General features: G+C 37.4%; 1 protein-coding gene across 11 annotated transcripts in view; it reads right to left on the minus strand.

Moving 5' to 3' along the window:
- Positions 1-9,757, minus strand: part of LOC114454909 (syntaxin-binding protein 5-like) — a 170,799-nt gene extending 161,042 nt beyond the window's left edge. For 10 of the 11 annotated variants that reach the window (XM_028435824.1, XM_028435822.1, XM_028435820.1 and 7 more), the window contains exon 1: positions 8,831-9,757. In XM_028435824.1, the coding sequence (XP_028291625.1) occupies positions 8,831-8,998 (168 nt within the window). In that variant the 5' untranslated portion in view covers positions 8,999-9,757. The remainder of the gene's footprint in view (positions 1-8,830) is intronic. The other variant, XM_028435814.1, reaches the window with a different exon arrangement.
- Between the last annotated feature and the right edge of the window lie 10,125 nt (positions 9,758-19,882).

The raw sequence follows: 19,882 nt of genomic DNA on the forward strand, positions 1-19,882 counted from the left end.
AACAACATTCAACAGCTCTGAATAAGAATGAAACAAGTGTTGTCCATGATATTATTAAAATGCAATTATAGATTTGGAAAATGTAGAATTATGAGGCTTTCATCATCTGTAGCTACATCAGACATGGGCAACTGACGGCCCAGGAGCCACTTACGGCTCTCGGTCTAATTCCATGCGGCCCCCAAAGTAAATGTACAAAATGACAGAAAAATGCACAAAACAAAAGCAAGAATACATTAAAAAATACAAATAATTACATTATTGCTGGAAAATACAGTAAGAGACAAGAAAAACAAAGAAAATACTCCAAAAACACACAAAATGACTGAAAATATATACAAAATTACAGGAAATGACAACAAAGTAGACAAAAAGACAAGAAAAATACAAAAAATGACTCTGCAAACCCACAGTACTACAAACAAGCAAAACGACAACAGAAATATGCAAAAATTACTCTAAAAAATGCAAAATAACAGCATAAATACACATTACGACTCCAAAAAACATACATTTTACAGGAAAAATACACGAGTACAACAGAAATGCACAAAATACAATCATAACAAGCAAGACAACAACAAAAATACGCAGAACGACAGAAAACACAAAATTACTGTAAAAACTATTTGTTCAGTCCAGTTGTAACTGACATGAATGTTGATGATGTGGCCCTTCAATCAAACAAACATTTTTTTGGCCCCCGCTGTAATAAAAGTTGCCCATCTCTGAACTACAAGATGAATAAGAAGACATCCAAAACATGATGGACATGTAAATAATCAGAACAACTAATAAATCCATTACATTAAAGAGTAACTAAACCCTGAGGTTTGGGCTGAAAATTCAAAATATGCCTTGCAATCAATCCAAGCTATGCTAACTACCTTCTCAATACTCACTACAGCTCTCTATTCACAATTCAACCCATCACCACAGATTGTTGAGTCAAACAGGTGCTTGTTTTTATAGAAGGGGCGGAGCTCCCAGTCCTGGTTTGAGACGTAAAACATAACAAACCACCATCCTCAGCCAATAATGTCATTGCAATAGCTGGGTTTCAACCCATAGAGGCCAGTTACTCTTACAGTTTTAGAACTAAATATGCCAAAGTGAAATAATTTAAATAAAATGTCAAGAATCACTCAACTTCATACCAAATATATTGGTTTGTAGCACTTCGTTTTTAGTTACTATTTTAAGAAATGAATTTCACAATATCATGCTAGTATATTGTTTTTCATAAATTTGTATTTATTCCTTTAAAACTTTATTTAATTTTTGTTTATGAAATTATTTGATATTGCTAAAATTAGCTGGTTTTTTAGACCTACTCTGGTTTCATACTAAGTAGGTTATGTTGACTGGTCTGGTCTCTAAATTGTGTGTATCTGTGTTCTAGTTTTTAGAAACTTGTGCCACTGCCACACAAGGTATGATTTAAATTATTGGGGAAAAGAAAATTTAAATAATTCTATACTTTTCCTGCAAATATTCCTACTCACCCTGAGCATGGCTTAAAAGATTTGCAGGTCTGTGCTCCTGCAGAGAGCAATTAAATGACTAACTTTCCACTTTATCTTGTCCCTGTTGCAGCCAAGACTGAGGCAAAGGATAAAAAATGAAAGCATTCGAAGATGGAAGTTTGCTGGAAACGGCATCATTTGATGTGACGCCTCGAAGCATGAATCTGGTGGGACACAATAACTAGGAAATGAGATTCTTGAACCAAGGCACCTCGAGCAAACAGTCATTGCACCAATAACAGCAGCAGGTCGTTATAGTCGCACTAACCCAGGATTTAAGCGTGTCATTGGCACATTGCATCACAAATTAGGATTTAAATGTTACTTTTTCTTACATTTAGTCACATTTTGGGGTACACATGTCCCCGAAATACCTTTTTGTAGTTTTTTAACTGACACGCTGTTGCTTCTTTGAAGTATTCCAAGCTGCAGCAGCGTGAACTGATGCTCTGCATGTGCTGAATATGAAGGCATATCCAAAAAAAAAAAATCCAAATCAACATTTCCTGTCCCTTTGTTAGTTTTGTTGCTGTTTGCTAGTGAGGGCTAGTGTTCCTGCCTTACTCTGTGGATATTTTAAACTCCTGCCTTTGTCTGTCTGTGCTAACAGTGTTAGCGTGTTGTTTCTGAGTGTGTGTGGATTTAATAAAGGCACTCCAGTTTTCTCCAACACTCCAAAAATATATTACATGGTGCATTTACCAAGCAGTGGAAGTCAAATGGTTTAAGAAGCTGACTTGTCACCAGAGGGTTGCAGGTTTGAATCCCATCATTGGAAAGTTAAATGAATGTAATTTAAAAAGTAGGAACAATTAGTATTAACTGGCAAATAATGGGCATGACAAATAGTGAATGTGCTTAAATTAGCAAAAATAAGCGTGATATTTGGTGAAAAGAGGTTAAAAGTGACAATAATGGGTCAATGTATGCGACATTAGGTGGGAAAAGTGGTGGAAAGGGTTTATAAGTGCTGAAAATGTCTTCAAAGTGGAAAAAAATGTGCAGAAAGGCATTCAAATTTGATGGAGAAGTGGCAGAAATCAGAGTAATGTAGCAAAAAATGCATTAAAAGGAGCAAAAACTATAGTAAAAAAAAGTGATGAAAATAGGTTAAAATATGGCAAAAATGGGCTCAAATTGTTAAGAAAATATTCTTAGTTTCCTGAAAGCATCTGGGGATCCCCTCCCAGTGTCTTGCAACCCCAAATGGGGTCCTGACCCCAAGGTTGAGAACCCCTGCATTAATGAATGGTGTGCATCCCACTATCACTATTGCTTGTCATGCTTTTTTAATAGGATTCTTCTTTTTTTTTTTTTTTTTTTTCATCTATAAATTTTCGTGTAAACCACCTTATGTTTCTTCCATCTTCTGTCCTATCTTTGGTACTTATTCTGTTTACGGTTATTAAAGGGTGCTGAAGCCAGTCTTTGGTCACTTTGGGGCAGAAGCATGGAGCATTCAGGGGAGGTTTGGTTAGAGTCAAACTCAAACTCAAATCGGCCCACAGCAGCAAGTGAAAAAGTCAGAGAAACCATGAATCATTGAGTAAATTACCAAATAATTCAGTTGTAGATATCTCCAAATTAATACAAAAATTCAATGAAACCACAATATTTGCAGGGTTCATGCATATATCACATTATGGTTGTCATTTTTAATCTCAAATTATTAAAAAAAAAAAAACTAAATTTTTCCAAAAACATGCAATTTTCTTCAAATTATTCCACAAAAGGTCCCCAAATGACATAAAAATGGGTCACAAAATCAAATTAATTGAAAGTGAAGATCCTGCAGGGACTGATATTTGTCACTCATTGCTTTGATATTACCAGTGCCGTACATATTTTATAGTATTGTACGTGGAAGCGCAAACTAGAGCACAATGATGGGTAAATAAGTGGCCCACTTTAGATAAACTACTCTGTATTTGGCCCTTGAACTAAAATGAGTGTGACACCCCTGGGTTAGACCATCTCAGAGACTATCATGAATACACACAGATTCAGTCCTACAGCCAAATCAAAGCACTAAGATACTTTCTATAGTAAACTACATTGGGATTTGGAGAAAGAAATAGAAAAAAAAAAAAGCCTAATTCTGAGCATCTTTTTAAATGTATTTTTACATAAAAGGAGGCATTAGCATGAATGCTATGAATCCTATCCAGTCTGAAGCCCGTGTACTTGTTTACATGTTCTTCCCTCTCGTCCTCCTTTTGTCATCCTCTTTAACGTCAGCACAATGCTGACAGTGTCGGGTTTCATCAGCGTGCGTGCTGAGCGATCCTTCCTTTTCCATTAGGATACAGCTGTAGCGTAAATTATCCACACTAACAAAGCCTGGTGAGTTTCTTACAGGTGTATTATGGCTTCTATTTACATTAACTAACTTATCGTTTCTACAAATGCCTCCTAATTGTATCATTTGGTCCATTTAATGTAACCACAATCGAGCGCAATGTAATTAATTCCAATGTTACTTAGTAAGGTATTTGTTTCTATTTATCTCCAACACACATATAGAACCTCATTTTGTTCTAAATAAAAAAATCAATGAGACTCACAGCCTTGTAAAAGCCTTTTCTCTCTTTCCATTGTATCCTACAGTTCAGCAGAAAAGCCTTTTCTAGCTTTTACAGTTAAATACCCCGCTCGCCTCGATACAAACTGAATATACAATGGCTGCATCAGAAAAATAAAAATAAAATAGAGAAGCCAGCATCTTCCCACACACTGCACAGAAAGGACACAAGTCATGATTAATTTTGATGTTAGTCAAACAGCGGAAAAATGTGGATTCTGTCAGAAATGATTTCATTTCATTTTATCGTCTTGTTTTTAAAGAGTATTTTGCTCTTTGTTGCACTTAATGTCATTACAAATGACCTTTTCATGTTCGTGCAATAAATAAAACATTAAATGTTTTTGGGAGCCGCTCAAAGAAAAATCTGTCGAGTCTTTCAGATGAATCATGAATGGATGATGACACACAAAGAAAATGGCTACTTTGTTCCTTTTTCCTCTAAACCTTTCAGTTTAATACGGTTTTGAATTTGTCACAAGTCCAGATTAATGTTTAATTAGTTTTTAATTTTATAGAATTACAAGCAAAGCCAAAGTTCGATCAGGATACGCTGCGAGTCATTTTTGGCAAACGTAGACAAACGTTGTTCCTGGTCTAACCCAAGCCAACAATTTAAACCATGTGTCAAACTCAAGGCCTGAGGGCCAAATCCAGCCCTTTAGAGCAGAGGTTCTCAACTTTGGTGTCAAGACCCTATTTGAGGTCGCGAGACACTGGGAGGAAGTCGCCAGATGCCTTCAAGAAACTAAGAATAATTTTTCAACAATTTGAGCCCATTTTTGCTTAATTTTACCCCCAATTTTCATGACTTTTTCTTGCCATATTTTTGCTCCTTTTAATGCATTTTGCTAAGTTACTATAATTTCTGCCACTTCTCCATCAAATTTTAATGCCTTTTCTGCACTTTTTCTACTTTCAAGACATTTTCGGCACGTATAAACCATTTCCAACACTTTTCCCACCTGAAATATGTTGAGCCATTATTCAATTCAATTCAACTCAACTTTATTTGTATAGCGCAATTTGCTACAAAGTCATCTCAATGCGCTTATCAAAATATAAAATTAATAATAAGAAAGAGAAAACCCAACAAGATCCACATGAACAAGCATATTCCTTTATTTTTTTTTGGGAAAAAAACTAAAAAATACTGTACTATTTTCCTTTTATTTTTCATTGTCAAAAGAATCCCTTTATAAACTATTCAAAACAATGCAATTTAACTAAAAATAAATCTTGAGTGAAATAAATAAAGGAATAATACAAATGAAGAAGAAGCCTATTAATTTAAATTCTGGTTCTATAGTAAACAATGCAAAACTACATAATAGTTCCTTTTCTTTTTAAAAGTACAACTGAAAATGTATTTTGTGCCTTAACAATTGGACTTAAAAAAAAAAAAAAAAAAAAAAAAAACAGTCTACACTGTATTTACGTCAGATATTTGTTTGGACCAGAAGAGGGCGCTGGTAATCCAGTGGTCGGTTGGCATGCAGATATCCTTGCAGTGAAGAAGAGATGCTATGCTAGCAGACAGAGCTAATAGAAAAACGTGACTTTTACAGATATTCACGTAATATTACAGATATTCTTTCGGTGCTAAAGGGGTAAGGAATCATTTATGAACATGTTTAAGAGTAGAAGGAGGCCAGAAAGAAAGTAGTAGCAGATTCCGCCTGCCACCTACACTTTTGGACGAGAAGGATATATAGCGCCCTCTGCTGTTTAAAAAAAGCCCTGCGATTCAATTTTCAGAGCATCGATGTGAACCGTGATAACTATGAATCGATTTTTAACTGCCTTACATCCCTACTTTAAACCCTTTTTACCACTTTTCTGTCTGTTTTTGGCTACTCTAATTAGCAACTTTTAACCAATTTATGTGGTTTTTAAAAGTTTTTTGAAATGCATTTCAAACCGACAAAAACCTGAAACACACTGAGGCTAAATATCTCTGTCGATTCTCCACCTTTGAAAGTTCTGAAAATGTTTTAAGCGAGAAAGTGTCCAAGTAGAATATCAACATGTGCTCATTTGATCCATTAAAATCTAAGGAAACACATTTTATTCTGACATTTCTGAGATTTTTAGAGACCCTTCATTGTGCTACTGATGAAACTTCCGGTTATTTTCAAAACTAGAAGCACTGCCCTATTTATAAAAGCATTAAAAAAACTAATGGAAGACTAAAAGAAATGCTTTTATTTTGAAAAGGGGATGTTGGATCTTTAGTTAGAACCTGGTCCCAGGACGATTATACATTCCACTCGCAATGCATCAGGGGGCAGTTGAGTATGACTTGTGTGCCCACCATGCATACTTAGAAAATGTGATGATATAGTATAAGTCTGGGTATTTCTCACATACTTAACATTTTCATACTATCTAATGTGAACGCACTATATACTCATTTTGATGTCAAACTTAGTATTAGTTCGAGCACAGCCAAACACTCTCGGCTCGGACCAAAGACAGGAAGTGTTGAACGTGTGATGGAGCGCACAGAAAGTAGTTTCTGCTCCTTTGTTGAATATTGTGAAAGAACAGGTGGAGAAGAAAGCAGATTTTTTTGTGCGCTCTTACGTACTCGCTTTGACCAATAGATGAGAGCCTCTTCTTCTGGTTTCTGTTTGTCTGCCCAGAGATGTCTCTACTCCAGTAACGGCGCCCCCAAGCAACAAGCTCATGCAACTGCATCAGATCAAAGAGTGCTGTGAACCCAAACCGAGCCAAATCAAGGAGATAAAATGTTCAGCTGTTCTCCACCAAGTCTGAGATTATACCAGAGTAAAAGCATCCTCACAAACACTGAGAGGCAGCAATAGTAATGCACTAATGCACTGTCCTGTATCAGGATCGCTTCACACATACATTCTTTTTTTACATTCTGTTGCTCTGTCTTAACGGGGTTGATGTCTGTCGCTACATCCTCAGTCAACATCCACACTGTTTCACATGACAGGCTGGATTGTCTGCTGAGCAAGTCAGCCAGCCAATCGCCTGCTTGGTTCTGGGTTTGAGGGTCATCAAGCCAAGAACATCTGTACTTCATGCCTGTTGAGTTTATAAGAAGTCTTCCTGTTAGATCTTTCCACCTAAACACAAAAATGCCAACATAGCTCCAATGGTGTCATAATTTAGTAATGACAGCCTTCATGACACCTTATTAATGCTAGTGACAGATAATGACGGCTAATGTCAGCCTTAAGTGTACGACTTCAAGTAAAGCGTTACCGAATAAACTTTACCGAGAAATAGAATTACTAGAGAGATAAAACAATCTTACGCTAACATTGTACCCCCAAGCTAAGCTAAAGCAAAGATAAACAAATATATTCTGTTCAGAAAAAACAAATCTAGCCTTGATTCTTGACGAGTCAAGATAGTACAAAATGATTTGGATTAAAGACTTAAAATCTGACATTTTTGAAGGTTATGTGGTAAATAATAAACAAGGTTTAGCTTGAGTAGAACTAGCTCACATTTCCACTGCCTCCCTTTTTGCTTCTTTTTATCCCTTTCACACTCTCATCCAACCTGCTCACTTAAAAAAAAAACCCTAAACATGCAGGTGTTGGCACATGCTTTGTCTGAAGCTCAGTGTGTGTGTGTGTGTGTGTGTGTGTGTGCGCGCGCGCGTAGCAGCTTCCTGGATGGGGACAGGCTACTATACGCTGTTCTTTTCTAGCATTTTCTCCCTTCCCTGTTTTACACAGTTGCTCTGCAAAATCCTTCTTCTCAGCTTGTGAGTCAACCTCCCTCCTCAGACTCCATTCAAGACCCCCCCCCCACCTCCCACCCCCCAACCCACTTCACTCCACCAACCCAGCTCTGCCCAATAATAATAATGCAGCGATCCTCACAACAACCTCGTTTCTCTTGGATTCTCAATGAATTATTCACAACTCATGTCCCCCCCCCATGACAACCCCCCCCCCCCCCCCCCATTGTTTATATACCACGTTTTGTTATTTATTTTTTTTATTAAGCGATGGAATAATCGCTGCAGTCAGCTCCAAAAAAGCTTTCAGAAAATGGGCTGCAAAGGGCGGCAGAAGATGCTATAAATACACCCCCCGCCTCCTCCTCCTCTTCTCCCTTCCAGCTACCCCCCTCCCCATTCAGCACCCCACCCTCATCTGTCCACTCCATCCCAGTGAAAAGCGCATCAGCTAGGACAGCACTGCAGGGGCTCAGTGGAGCTACACTTCTCCTCCATCCCAATGGGAGAAACACCACCACCAGTTATGTCATCGCAAGCTGCCTTTTGCTTTTCCATTGACTTCCTCTGGACGTGTGCGTGCGTGCGTGTGTGTGTGAGAGAGAGAGAGAGGGAGAATCTATCTGCAGTTTATATATACTCTGCGCAGACTGCACACACTGGGAGCTGGACTGGATCCAAACCTGCACACACGCACGTATGTCAGCTTCCACGCACGGATCATCAGCCCATATATAAACACACACACGGACACACAATGTGGGGAGAGATTGGAATAAAATAAAGGCAAAATTTATCAAATTGTTTGGGTTTTTCTACCCGTTTGTTGTTGTTTTACTGGATTGGACGCTGTGAGAGCTGTCCATGGTGCTGAACTTTTCACCTGAAACTCAGACCAGTGAAATAAGACTTTCAGTGGTGGAGGTTTCTGTAGATTTCAGATGTTTGGGGATGTGTCAGAGCTTATGGCCGTATCTATACAACCTCTAACACACCTACCTTACACAGCTGAAAGTTTTCTGATATAAGCGTCTCCTGGATGTCGATTTCCCTGGGTGCGGGTGCAGAGGTGGGTGTCCCGGCCGCGCTGCCGCACGATGGAGATCCTATAGTCCCTCCTGGAGACGAGGTGGTCAGTCCATCCAAAACCTTACGAAACTTCTTCATCTTACCCTTTTTAAGTGCGTTTAGATGGGAAAGGGTTGAAAGGCCACTGTTTTAAAAAAAATCCTGGAGTGTTTCCCAGATTTCAGCTCCCAGTTTGGGAATGCAACAATAGAAAGAAAAGCCGGTGAATTCCTGCAGCATGCACCGCTGTGTGTCTCCAATTAGGTGCGGGTTAAAAAGTCACTGAGGCGCCTCATCCCTTCTCCCTGGTGATAGATCTGCATCGATGTCAATGCGTCTGATTCTGCTCCGATAATATGAGGATGTCAGCCAACGTTGCAGATTTTCTTTCTTTTTTTTTTTTGGTTGCCTATCTACTCCTCGAACTGTTAAACTTCATTTTCACCCAAAACATCACCGCTCCTCAGTGTGGAGGAAAAATCCCGCAACTGTGGGAGGAAGCGCTGCGGCGTTTGGATGCAATCATCACGCAAAAAAGTGTCCGAACAGACCAGCACACACACTAAAAAAAGAAGGAAAAGAACTTCACTTTGGCAGGTCGGACCATGGACGTCCCCCTCTCCACCCCCCGCCCCCCACTTTGACCACACTCTGGTTGCCAGTAAAGGAAGAGGAGGAGGAGGAGGAAGATGAAGAAGAGACAGTGAGACTGGGAGACGGATGAGTCAATGCAGTTAAAACCAGTCCTGGTGGAGATAATCAGACAGAGGAGAAGGAGAGGATGGTCCAGATGTCTCAGCGTCTCTTCCCCCGCAGCAGACACTGGAGCTGTCCGCGGTGCTGAAAACGCATCAGCAGCCAGCCAGGCTCCCAGCCCCGCCCCTCCCCACACACTCCTCCTCCTCCTCCTCTTCCTCCCGCCTTCTACTCACTGATTGGGTGGCAACCTCAAGTCAGGGAAGAAAACAAAGACAAAAAAAAGAGTTTTCTATAATATACTTACTTTAAAGATGATACAAGCTTATGATGTATCAGTGAAAACAGCCAGCCTATGATGCTGTTTACACAACGTTTTGCTTCTGTTTCCATTTTTGTTTCCAAAAATATCGTACGTGTAAATAAGTATTTACACGTATGGAAGCTTATTGCATTCACTCGAAAAAAATTTAAAAAAATAATTAAAAAAATTGTTATATATATATATATATATATACACATATAGGTTTGTTTTGTGGGCTTTTTTTTATTGTTATCAGTTTTTCGGACAAATTTTTTTTCTTCTGTTTTTTAGAGTAATTCCTTTTTAGTTTTTCGGACTTTTTTTCCTGCTTTTAATGCAATTTTTTATGAATTATTGTGATATTTGGAAATCCTGCAAATCGCATATTTGCCCCACCCCCCCACCCCCCCAGTTGACAGAAGTTTTCATTACAGTTTTCCCAAATTTGTTTGAAAAAAATACAATTATTTTTATAATGTACACAATAAAGAAATGTTTTGAGTGCCATAAAACAGTGACTGTACAAAAATATAGATGAATTCATGTAATGTATATTCGTTTTTTTTTTTTTTTTTTTGGCGTTCGAGTCATGTGACTTGGTTCTTTTTCTGTTGCGCAATTCTTCTTCACAATGTAAATAGTGAAGCCACACTGCACCCAGCAGTTCATGTATGATACTGCAGCAAAGAAGAAGAAAGCGGCCACCGGCCGAAATTTATGAATTTACAACATTAATCTAAAAATTTGGATTTTTAATAACAGACTCACAAAGCTAAAAAAAAAAAAAAGAAGAAGAAGAAGAAATCAGGGCAGAACTGCATTCTTCTTGTAAATAGGATGTTACATTTTATTTTTTTACAGCAGTTTTAGTGTGTTTTTGACTAAATGCTGGAATTTATTGGATTTTTGAGTGTCTTTGGAAGATTGAGACCATTTTTGATGGAGTATATGGACTCATTAAGACATGGATTTGCTTCAAAGGTGAGCAGTGCTGGCTTGTTTATGTCGCCTTTTGTTTTTTTTTTTCAATTTTGACAAAATAATTGACAGTGTTTGCTGTAATAATTGTGTCATAGAATGGTTTATATAGTTAAAAACAGAAGATTTTAATCTTTCAAGACGTATATGATACGATTCCTTAATGAGTGAGAACATGCATTTTGACACGTATTCGGGACGATGGACGTTACAACGCTTCGATGCAAAATTTTGTTGTCAACATGATCCATTATGATATATGTATATGTTACACACATTGTGGTAGGCACAAATCTCTAGACGGTCTATATATTTATTTAAATTTTATATTTTGCTCCCCCGGGCAAGAATCTCAAACTCCACCTATGGACAAAATGCTCAGTATTGGTCCCTGAACAAGGCTTGGACAGCCCTGCATCAGAGGATGACCATCACTCATACTTCTATCAGATGGATGTTCAACACCGGTGCTGACGTTGCATAAGCACTTACATCACCAGCTTCTGCCCTCTGGCGATATATGATGATATGGACTCAGCTCTTGACACACTAGGGCTCTTAAGTTCTTTTTTTTTTTCCTCAGTGGGAAACGTTATGACAAAAATATAGGAGTTTGGGGCTCGCCCTGCTGGTGCTGTTTAGAATGTAGAGTCAGCAGATGTCAGGATGTGGAGGATGTAGGACGGCATGTTTTTTTTGTAATCTGACTCCTCTGTGTCTGTCGTGATTATCTTTTCAGTTAATTTACATTATTCATAATATACATGAATACATTCTACATTATTTTATTTTACACGTTTTATATATTATAATGTGTGTGACGAGCAGGAAAATTCTGTATTAATGCAATAGGTGGTAAATGTTACAGAAATCTTGCTTGTCATAGACTAAAACTGAACTCTGAAATAAACACAAGATACATTTTTATTTTATTAATTCATACATTTCATTTCAGGTCATTTATCTCACTATGGTGATGCATGTGTTGTAGAACCATATACTAGACCTAAAAACTGAAAAAAAGGACCCTACTCTAGTCTCGTGGATGTATTGAAAATGCCAAACCTAATCTATAAACTGGTAATAACTGGACGCTATTGATTTAACTGAACTTTTGTTGTTAGTTTGTGAACAAAACAGGAGCTCTCAGAGAGCGCAAACCTCCGCCAAGCATCTGATCTCTTCTTTGTCAGATATTGGCAGTTATCTGGATTAATAATAACATGATCAATCACACTTTAAAGGCTTGGAAGAAATACCTAACCTCATTGTTTACCATGCAACATGTCCAAATGTATGGGCACCACCATTTTTTCACAAAAATTGCAATGAAATGTGCAACCTGGATCCGACTTGAATAAAACTTGGCGGCGAAATTGAGAAACCAACTCGACATTGATGAAGATTGAAGATCGGTCGATTACAAACCGAGAAATGAACGTTTGAAATTTTGCCAATGATGAGAGAGAGGGATTTTTTCATTTGAACTGATCCGGAATCAGTATTGATCCGATCCCGTCCCAAATTTAATGGAGTCTTCAGGGTGTAAGGTCTATCTTTGGTTAAGAATTTGTCAAAATCTTTTGACGTAATCCTGCTAAAAACAAAGAAATAAATATAACCAGTGAAAATGTGAACTCCAGGGAGACAGAAGCCCTATACAGCAACTCCTATAGCATATATACGGTACACGCACACTCCCATTCACTTGCATGGACAATGTAGAGACTCCAGTCAACCTAACATACATGTGTGTTCCAATAATGGAGGCAAATCAGGAGTCGTTATAACATTTAATATCTAAATGAAAGCATTTCAGACCAGGCAGAATGGAATTCTCAAACAAATATCCAGTATGCTATCAAATAAAAAAAATGGTTTGCATAGACGTAGTGTTGAAGCAGTGTTTCTGTAGGACGTACGCTCCCATTTATGTGCAACTACCAACAAACCTTTGTAGAAAAACCTTGACAGTATCAAATATGAAAACTCCAGTGTTGCGACAGCTCCGACTCACTTTGAAGAGGCTTGTCAATCACCCGGGAAGCAGTAGCACGCTTCACCTCTACGTTTTAAATTTTTGATGGCACTAAGGGATGACCTTTGGTTTACATTTGGATCACAGATTGACGCTCTCAATTATTGATGTATTAACTTGGATGCAGCATTTTAATGTGGCTTTAGTGATGCTGTAAGGTCAGACTGACTGCTGTACTGTATTAACCAGGTAAAGCAGGCAAAAGTAGTTTATGGTGCATTCATTCATTGAATTAAATGAAATGTGTTGGAAAGTGTGTCGAGCAAGTACTTTCAATCAAACTAAAACTAATAGCTTTGTTACTATATTATCATAATTGTTCTTTCTGTTGGACATTATGATACTGTTTATGTGAAACATTATTCATTCTTTAAGACATAGCCAATATCCTTACATCCAATAGCCCTTATAATAATTATCTATATGCAAAATATATTATATATAAAATAGTTCAAACAGGTCAAGTCACTTTTTTGAGGCCTATTTTCTAAAACAAGGACAAAAAGTTTCAACCATATCAAACGAGCCAAACAAGCTTTATATATATAACAGTTGTTATATTTGACTTGTCTCGTACGTGACGAGACAAGTCAAATATAACAACTGAGTTTATCACTAAAGACACTTTGAAACCAAGTACCAAATTAAAAAGAAAATAACAAAAACAAGGTCTGGTTTCTGTTTCAAATACTAAACACAACTCGTATACATATACCAAATAAATCAAATAACACACCTTAGATCCCTCACTGACAAATCAATCAATAATAATCTGTATTGCTTTAATCAGCAGTAAATATCATCTTTGATTAACTGTAATAACTGATCGTTTGATTTCTAAATATGAAGCCTTCTAATTAAAGACTAATGTTAAATATCGTCCAGAAACCAAAGGATTGTGGGTTCGAATCCCGCTCTATCCAAGTCATTGTCGTTGTGGAAAGGCCCTTTACCCACATTGCCTCGTATGAAAGGTGTATGAATGTTGGTGGTGGTCAGAGGTGCAAAATGGCAGCCAAGCTTCTGTCAGTATGCCCCAGGGCAGCTGTGGCTTCATTGTAGCTTACCACAACTGGTATGACTGATGTGAGTGACAGGTGTGAATGAATAAGGGTTTGTGTAAACATCTCCTCAGAAAAAGCACTCTATAAATCCAAGCCATTATTATTAAATGTCTTCCGTAACATCACAAAAGACGACACGTGGTCCTCGCCAAAGGGAGGAGAAACCCTAGAAAACAACTACTGGATAAAACGCTAAGTAAAAACTACAATCCAGGCTGGAGTCAGCCAACCCTGGACCTGTTGGTGTGGGACAATATGCATTTAGGAACGGTGTCTACTCCAGACCACGGCTGCGTATCAGATGAGTGCTTGTTTTTCTATCGACTTGATATTCTTCTCGATTCATGTTCTGTTCATTCAAAATCTGTTGATAAAATTGATTCAAGCAAAGCAAAACATCTGACTCTGTCTCTCTGATGCTATTAGAGTAACTTCACTCTATTATAACGATACTCATGTATTTGTTTCTGACAACTTTGCCACGCTTCAGAATAAATAGAAGGATAAGTAAGTGAATGAAAAAGTGGTTAATCTTTTGAATTGTATCTAAAAAGAAGGTCTCATTGCAATATTTAAAGGTGCGTCGGACTAGTTCTCGTCCTTATCAGATTGAATACCTGCTGGGTGGTTTAGCAAAAGGTGCAACAGAGAAGTCAATGCACAAATAATTAGTCCAGAAATAGTTTCCAAAGAAGCTTTTATCTCCATCTGCATAAGCTCTGTTAATTGAATCGAGGTGATGGAGGAAAAGCCCGCGAGGTGAAACCTTTCCTTTGAGGACTATTCATTTCCATACAAATGAGTGAGTAGATGCACGCACGATGTCCGAGATTCATTACTATAAGCAAAAGAAACAGATGAGTAACGGCTGAGTTTAAAGTTTAATCTCATTGTTACAGCTGCTAAAAATTTCTTTGACATTTCTCTGGGAGAGAATGCAAAGTGCAGATGGTATATTCCTACCAAACAAGCTGTTCTCGAGCCGTTATAGATCAACCCCCAAGCAAACAGAAACCTTTAGTGGGAAAGAAAAGCTGGAGTCACGATGAGTTGAAGGACCCCGTGGCATTTCCTCATTCTAGCTATATCTGCAAAATGAGTTTTACTACTCATTAAAGAAGGGAGCGTCTCATGGCAACTCAAAGTGCAAAAATCTACACTGCAGCTCAAAAAACTCTCTCTACCAATTACTTAAATGTGATAGAAAGTATGAAAGGCATAAATATTATAAGCAATAAGAGACAGATATCAGTCCCTGTGGAATCTCATTGAAATTCCTTTGATTTTGTGATACATTTTTATCTAATTTGGAGAAATTAAGTCAAATAGTTTGAGGGAATTTGCAAATATTGTGGAGATTCCAGCAAGTTCTTTTTGAATAATGATCGAAAAAAAAAAAACCCCACTAACCCTTTTATTTTAGCCCTATCCCTAACCCAGGAAATACCCTCAAATGTTTATTTTTTTTTCGTATATGTATTTTTAAAGGTGGAATTTGGCATGTTAAATATGTAAAAATGAAAAAAATATATACGACAAAAGCAGGATTTGAACCCACGGCAACAGATTCTTGAGTCAGGCACCTTAGACCATATCAATAGACACTGGGTTTAAAAAACACATGTTAATTCTTTTTATGTTTATCTTGACAAGAATTACAGCAATATTTGTGAAATTTGTGATTTACTTTTCTCATGAGAATATAATGTCAATGTTCCATCTAAATCTAAATGCTAAATCTAAATATTAAATGTTAAAATCAAAATGTTAAATGCATATCTTAAATGTTAAATCTAAATCTAAATGTCAAGGGTGAAACTAAATATTTAGCCAATATGCAAATTCACTGGAAGTACCAAAATAAAAGCTCAGGCTATGTCTATGATTTGAGTAACAGTTCAGTTCATTCCAGAGGAGTGAGTGAATGAATGAGTTTAGGTGTGAGGTGGAGGAGCTGAAATGTCCAGGTATAGTTAGCAGAGGGGCAGGACCAGCCTGAGATTGTAGGAGAGTAGATTTGAGTTTTACTTACAGTAGATTTAGAATTCGTCAACTGTGCAGGTGAAGTAAATAATTCAGCTTCCAGCAGATTTACGACGACGTAGATGATTTCAGTCCACTCTCTAGATCAGCAGTCCTCATTAAATTATTATTATGAATTATTCATTCACTCCAGACAGTTCTTAGGGACTAGAAGTTGCAATCTTTGTTTGCATTTCAAACATTTGTTGGTTTTAGCTCTCCTTACACCATGTGGTCTCACTCTCACGTTCCACTCTGTTTTCCATGCTGTCTTCCTGTTTGATCTTTACCCTCCTCTAGCTCACAGGTGTGTTCTCAATTATCATTGCTCCGCCCCCTATACCTCTCTGGGTCAGCTATAGCAGGGCTTCTCATCCTTGAATTCAGGACCCCATTTGGGGTCGCGAGACACTGGGAGGTGGTCGCCGAGATGCCTTCAAGAAATATTTTCTGAACAATTTCAGCCCATTTTTCCTTCTTTTTTTTTTTTACCCTTTTTCTGCAACTACACCAAACTTGCCATATTTTAACCTATTTTCATCACATTACATTTTTGCTACATTACTCCCATTTCTGCCACTTCTCCATCAAATGTCAACGCCTTTTCTGAATATTTTTTTTACCACTTTTAAAACATTTTTGGCACTTTTAAACCCATTCCACCACTTTTCCATCCTAATGTTGCATATGTTGACCCATTATTGTCACTTTTAACCTCTTTTCACCATATTTCATGCTTAGTTTTTGCCAATTTAACCACATTCACGATTTGCCATGCCCATTTTTTTTGCCAGTTTGTTTTTAAATTACATTGCAATGCCACCTCCCCCCATTTATGCCACTTTTTTAGCCAATATTGACACTTTGAACCCTTTTTACCATGTCTTCTGTCAGTTTTTGACCACTCTGATTTGTATCTTGTAATCAAATTCTGTGGTTTTTAAATACCCATTTCACCACTTTTTCCACCATTTTTGGTCACTTTTAACCCATTTTATTTGTGATTAAAACAATGATTTACATATTTAAGATGACTATATACTATGGTGCAAATAATAATAAACTTCCTGAATAACAGTGGATATTATTCAGATGAATAAATAAATATAGTACATATGGTTCTCACAGATTCATAGAAAATGGACCATCATTTTACTCACTTTATGGATGGACCCCAAAAATCTCTCCCCTTTATTCCCCCTTATAGATGGCCCTGTTCTTCAATGTTCAACCACTGTACCAGTGGGGGTTCCTCTGTCTGTGGAACCTTTTTTGGGGGTCGTAGGCCAAAAAGGTTGAGAACCACTGAGCTAGAGAGGGTTCAGGTTGAGAGAATTATTTTTAAACCTCTCTCTTCTCTCCTTATACACAGTCTACCAACAAATGTTTCCATGCAGGCAGACCTGTCAACACTATCATGTTTTTCTGCAGTCTGTGCTTTCTCCCCACCATTTTCTCTCTCTTTTTCCTGTCTGTGATACTCTGATGTTCTTTCTTTCTCTCTGTCTCTTCTGTTCTCCTCGTTCTGTCCACTGAACCCATCCTGTGGAGGCAGATATTCTCCACCTCTGAGCCTCATCAGTTCAATTACACATTTTTATGGTCATTTTCTCAGATAACCGGATGCTAGCCAGACGCTAATCGTCTGCAATGTAAACATGCTTTCAGTGGTTTACAGCAAAGTGAGTAGTCAATATGCTTTCACTTTCACACAAAATGACTGGCTTAAAAAATGTATGAATAGGTCACTCTGTTGTATAAGTCGCTGGCTCAATTTTAAATGGAAAAAAGTAGCGACTTATACCCTGGGAAATATGGAACTATTCTTTTTTTTTTTTTTGTCTTTTCACGACAGCATGTTTTATTATTGCAATTAAATTCATGCATTTATTTTATTGCATAATTGTGACCATCATCAGCCCTCCATAAGGAAGGGTAAGACAAACTTTATTAAAGGGAGGATATAAAAAGAGAGGGCGGTGTTACACCTAGGTGAAGAGGAAGAGAACAGGGAAGAGGGAGTCAGGGTGGGGAAGAAGTGACTGCTTTAAAGTGATATAAAAAGAGATATGGTACTATACATTGAAATAGTCTGCATCAAATCAAACAAATGACATATTTCCAGCCTTTTATTGTGCTTTGCTTTGCTTGTTTTTTTTTGTTTTTGTTTTTTTTTTTTAAAAAAAAACCTTCCAAACATTTCTGAAAAAATGCTACTGTTTTATTGAACTATTTTACTCTGGCTACACAAACTGATGTCACTGACACATTAACATGTTTAAACAAATACTACAGATAAGAGTGAGATTCTGTCAATACATTACGATGCCAGGTATCTACGTACGTTACATTTGTTATTCAAAGAGCAGCTTTGAAAAACCTACAAGGCCACGTCACACTCCATGGGTTACGCTTCAAATAAAAACCGACAACGGTAAAGCTGCAGATTGGCAACATGTGAACGAGAGCAGACACAGAGAGTGGACAGCTTGGATAAAAGCAGTTTGTTCAATCAAAGATCAACATTGACGGCCACAGATAAAGCATGGCAGACAAGCCACAGGCAGGAAGTGACAGATAACAGCTTGTGTCACCATGGACACTCTGGTAAACACACACTGAAAAGTGCTTCGTATTTACAACAAAAAGGGAATAATCCAATACAGGAATAGAGTTTGGATCACTTGATTGGCTAAGCATGTTTGTGTAAGAAAGGGAAGTGTTTAGGAAAAACAATACGATAAAGAGGAGGAGAGAGGAGGTCTGAGGATGAACTACATCACATGTGTCTAACACAAGGCCCAGGGGCCAAATCCGGCCAATCAGAGCCTCCGAATCACTGGAGAAAGCGGAAATGACAGAAAACATGAATCATTGTGTAAATTAGAAAATTGTTCAGTTGTAAATTGTTGTTGAAAGAACTCTACATTTTTTTTTAAAAAACCTGCAATTTTTACTCAAATTATTCCACAAAATCTCCCCAAAATAAATAAAAATTGGTCGAAAAAATAAATAAATAAAATGACATTTATGTGTCTGTCACTTATTGCTTAGATATTGTTGACGCCTTCCATACGTTATGTGTAATTTATAACTGGAAGTGAAAACTTGTTTGTTTTCATACTGATAATGCTATGTTAAAGCTAATTCTAGGTCAGTATAAATGCTAGGCTAATGTTAATGCTAGGCTAATTTTATTGCTTTGCTAATTTTAATGTTGATGCTAGGTTAATGCTATTGCTAAGCTAATTCTAGGTCAGTATTAATGCTAGGCTAATGTTAATGCTAGGCTAATTCTATTGCTTTGCTAATTTTAATGTTGATGCTAGGTTAATGCTATTGCTAAGCTAATTCTAGGTAATGCTAATGCCAATGATAAGCTAATGCTGTAAACGTGAGCCAGCGCCCACATCTTCACTTGCCTTTTCTTCAGGAAATGCAAATATTCTAGTTATTCTGATTATATATTATCCCTCAAAAGGATAGGTACAATTCACTGTAGGGTTACATTGTATATGGCATTACAGTATTATGTTTTTTAAGTGTGCAGGAGTAGGGGGTACATGGCTTCAGGTGAAATGTCTGAACGTTTGGGAACCACTGATGTAGAGCATCCTCACTATTGTTTTCCCTGTACTTTATTATCAACATTATATAGAACAGATTTAATCAGATTTTACAGATTTTACATACAGAATACTAAGGACACACCTGCTATTATTGATTAATTGGCCAAATTGTATTAAAATATTTCCATTTACACACAGTGCCCCCTGCTGTTAGTCATTATTAATACAGTTTACTATGTTAATAATATTGGCTCTGAAGGGTTCAGTTAATGCATGTTCACATACATTTTTCTTTGAGAAATACAGTTTTTC

This window comes from Gouania willdenowi, chromosome 21 (assembly GCF_900634775.1).
Source record: "Gouania willdenowi chromosome 21, fGouWil2.1, whole genome shotgun sequence".
NCBI classification, from domain to species: Eukaryota; Metazoa; Chordata; class Actinopteri; order Blenniiformes; family Gobiesocidae; genus Gouania; species Gouania willdenowi.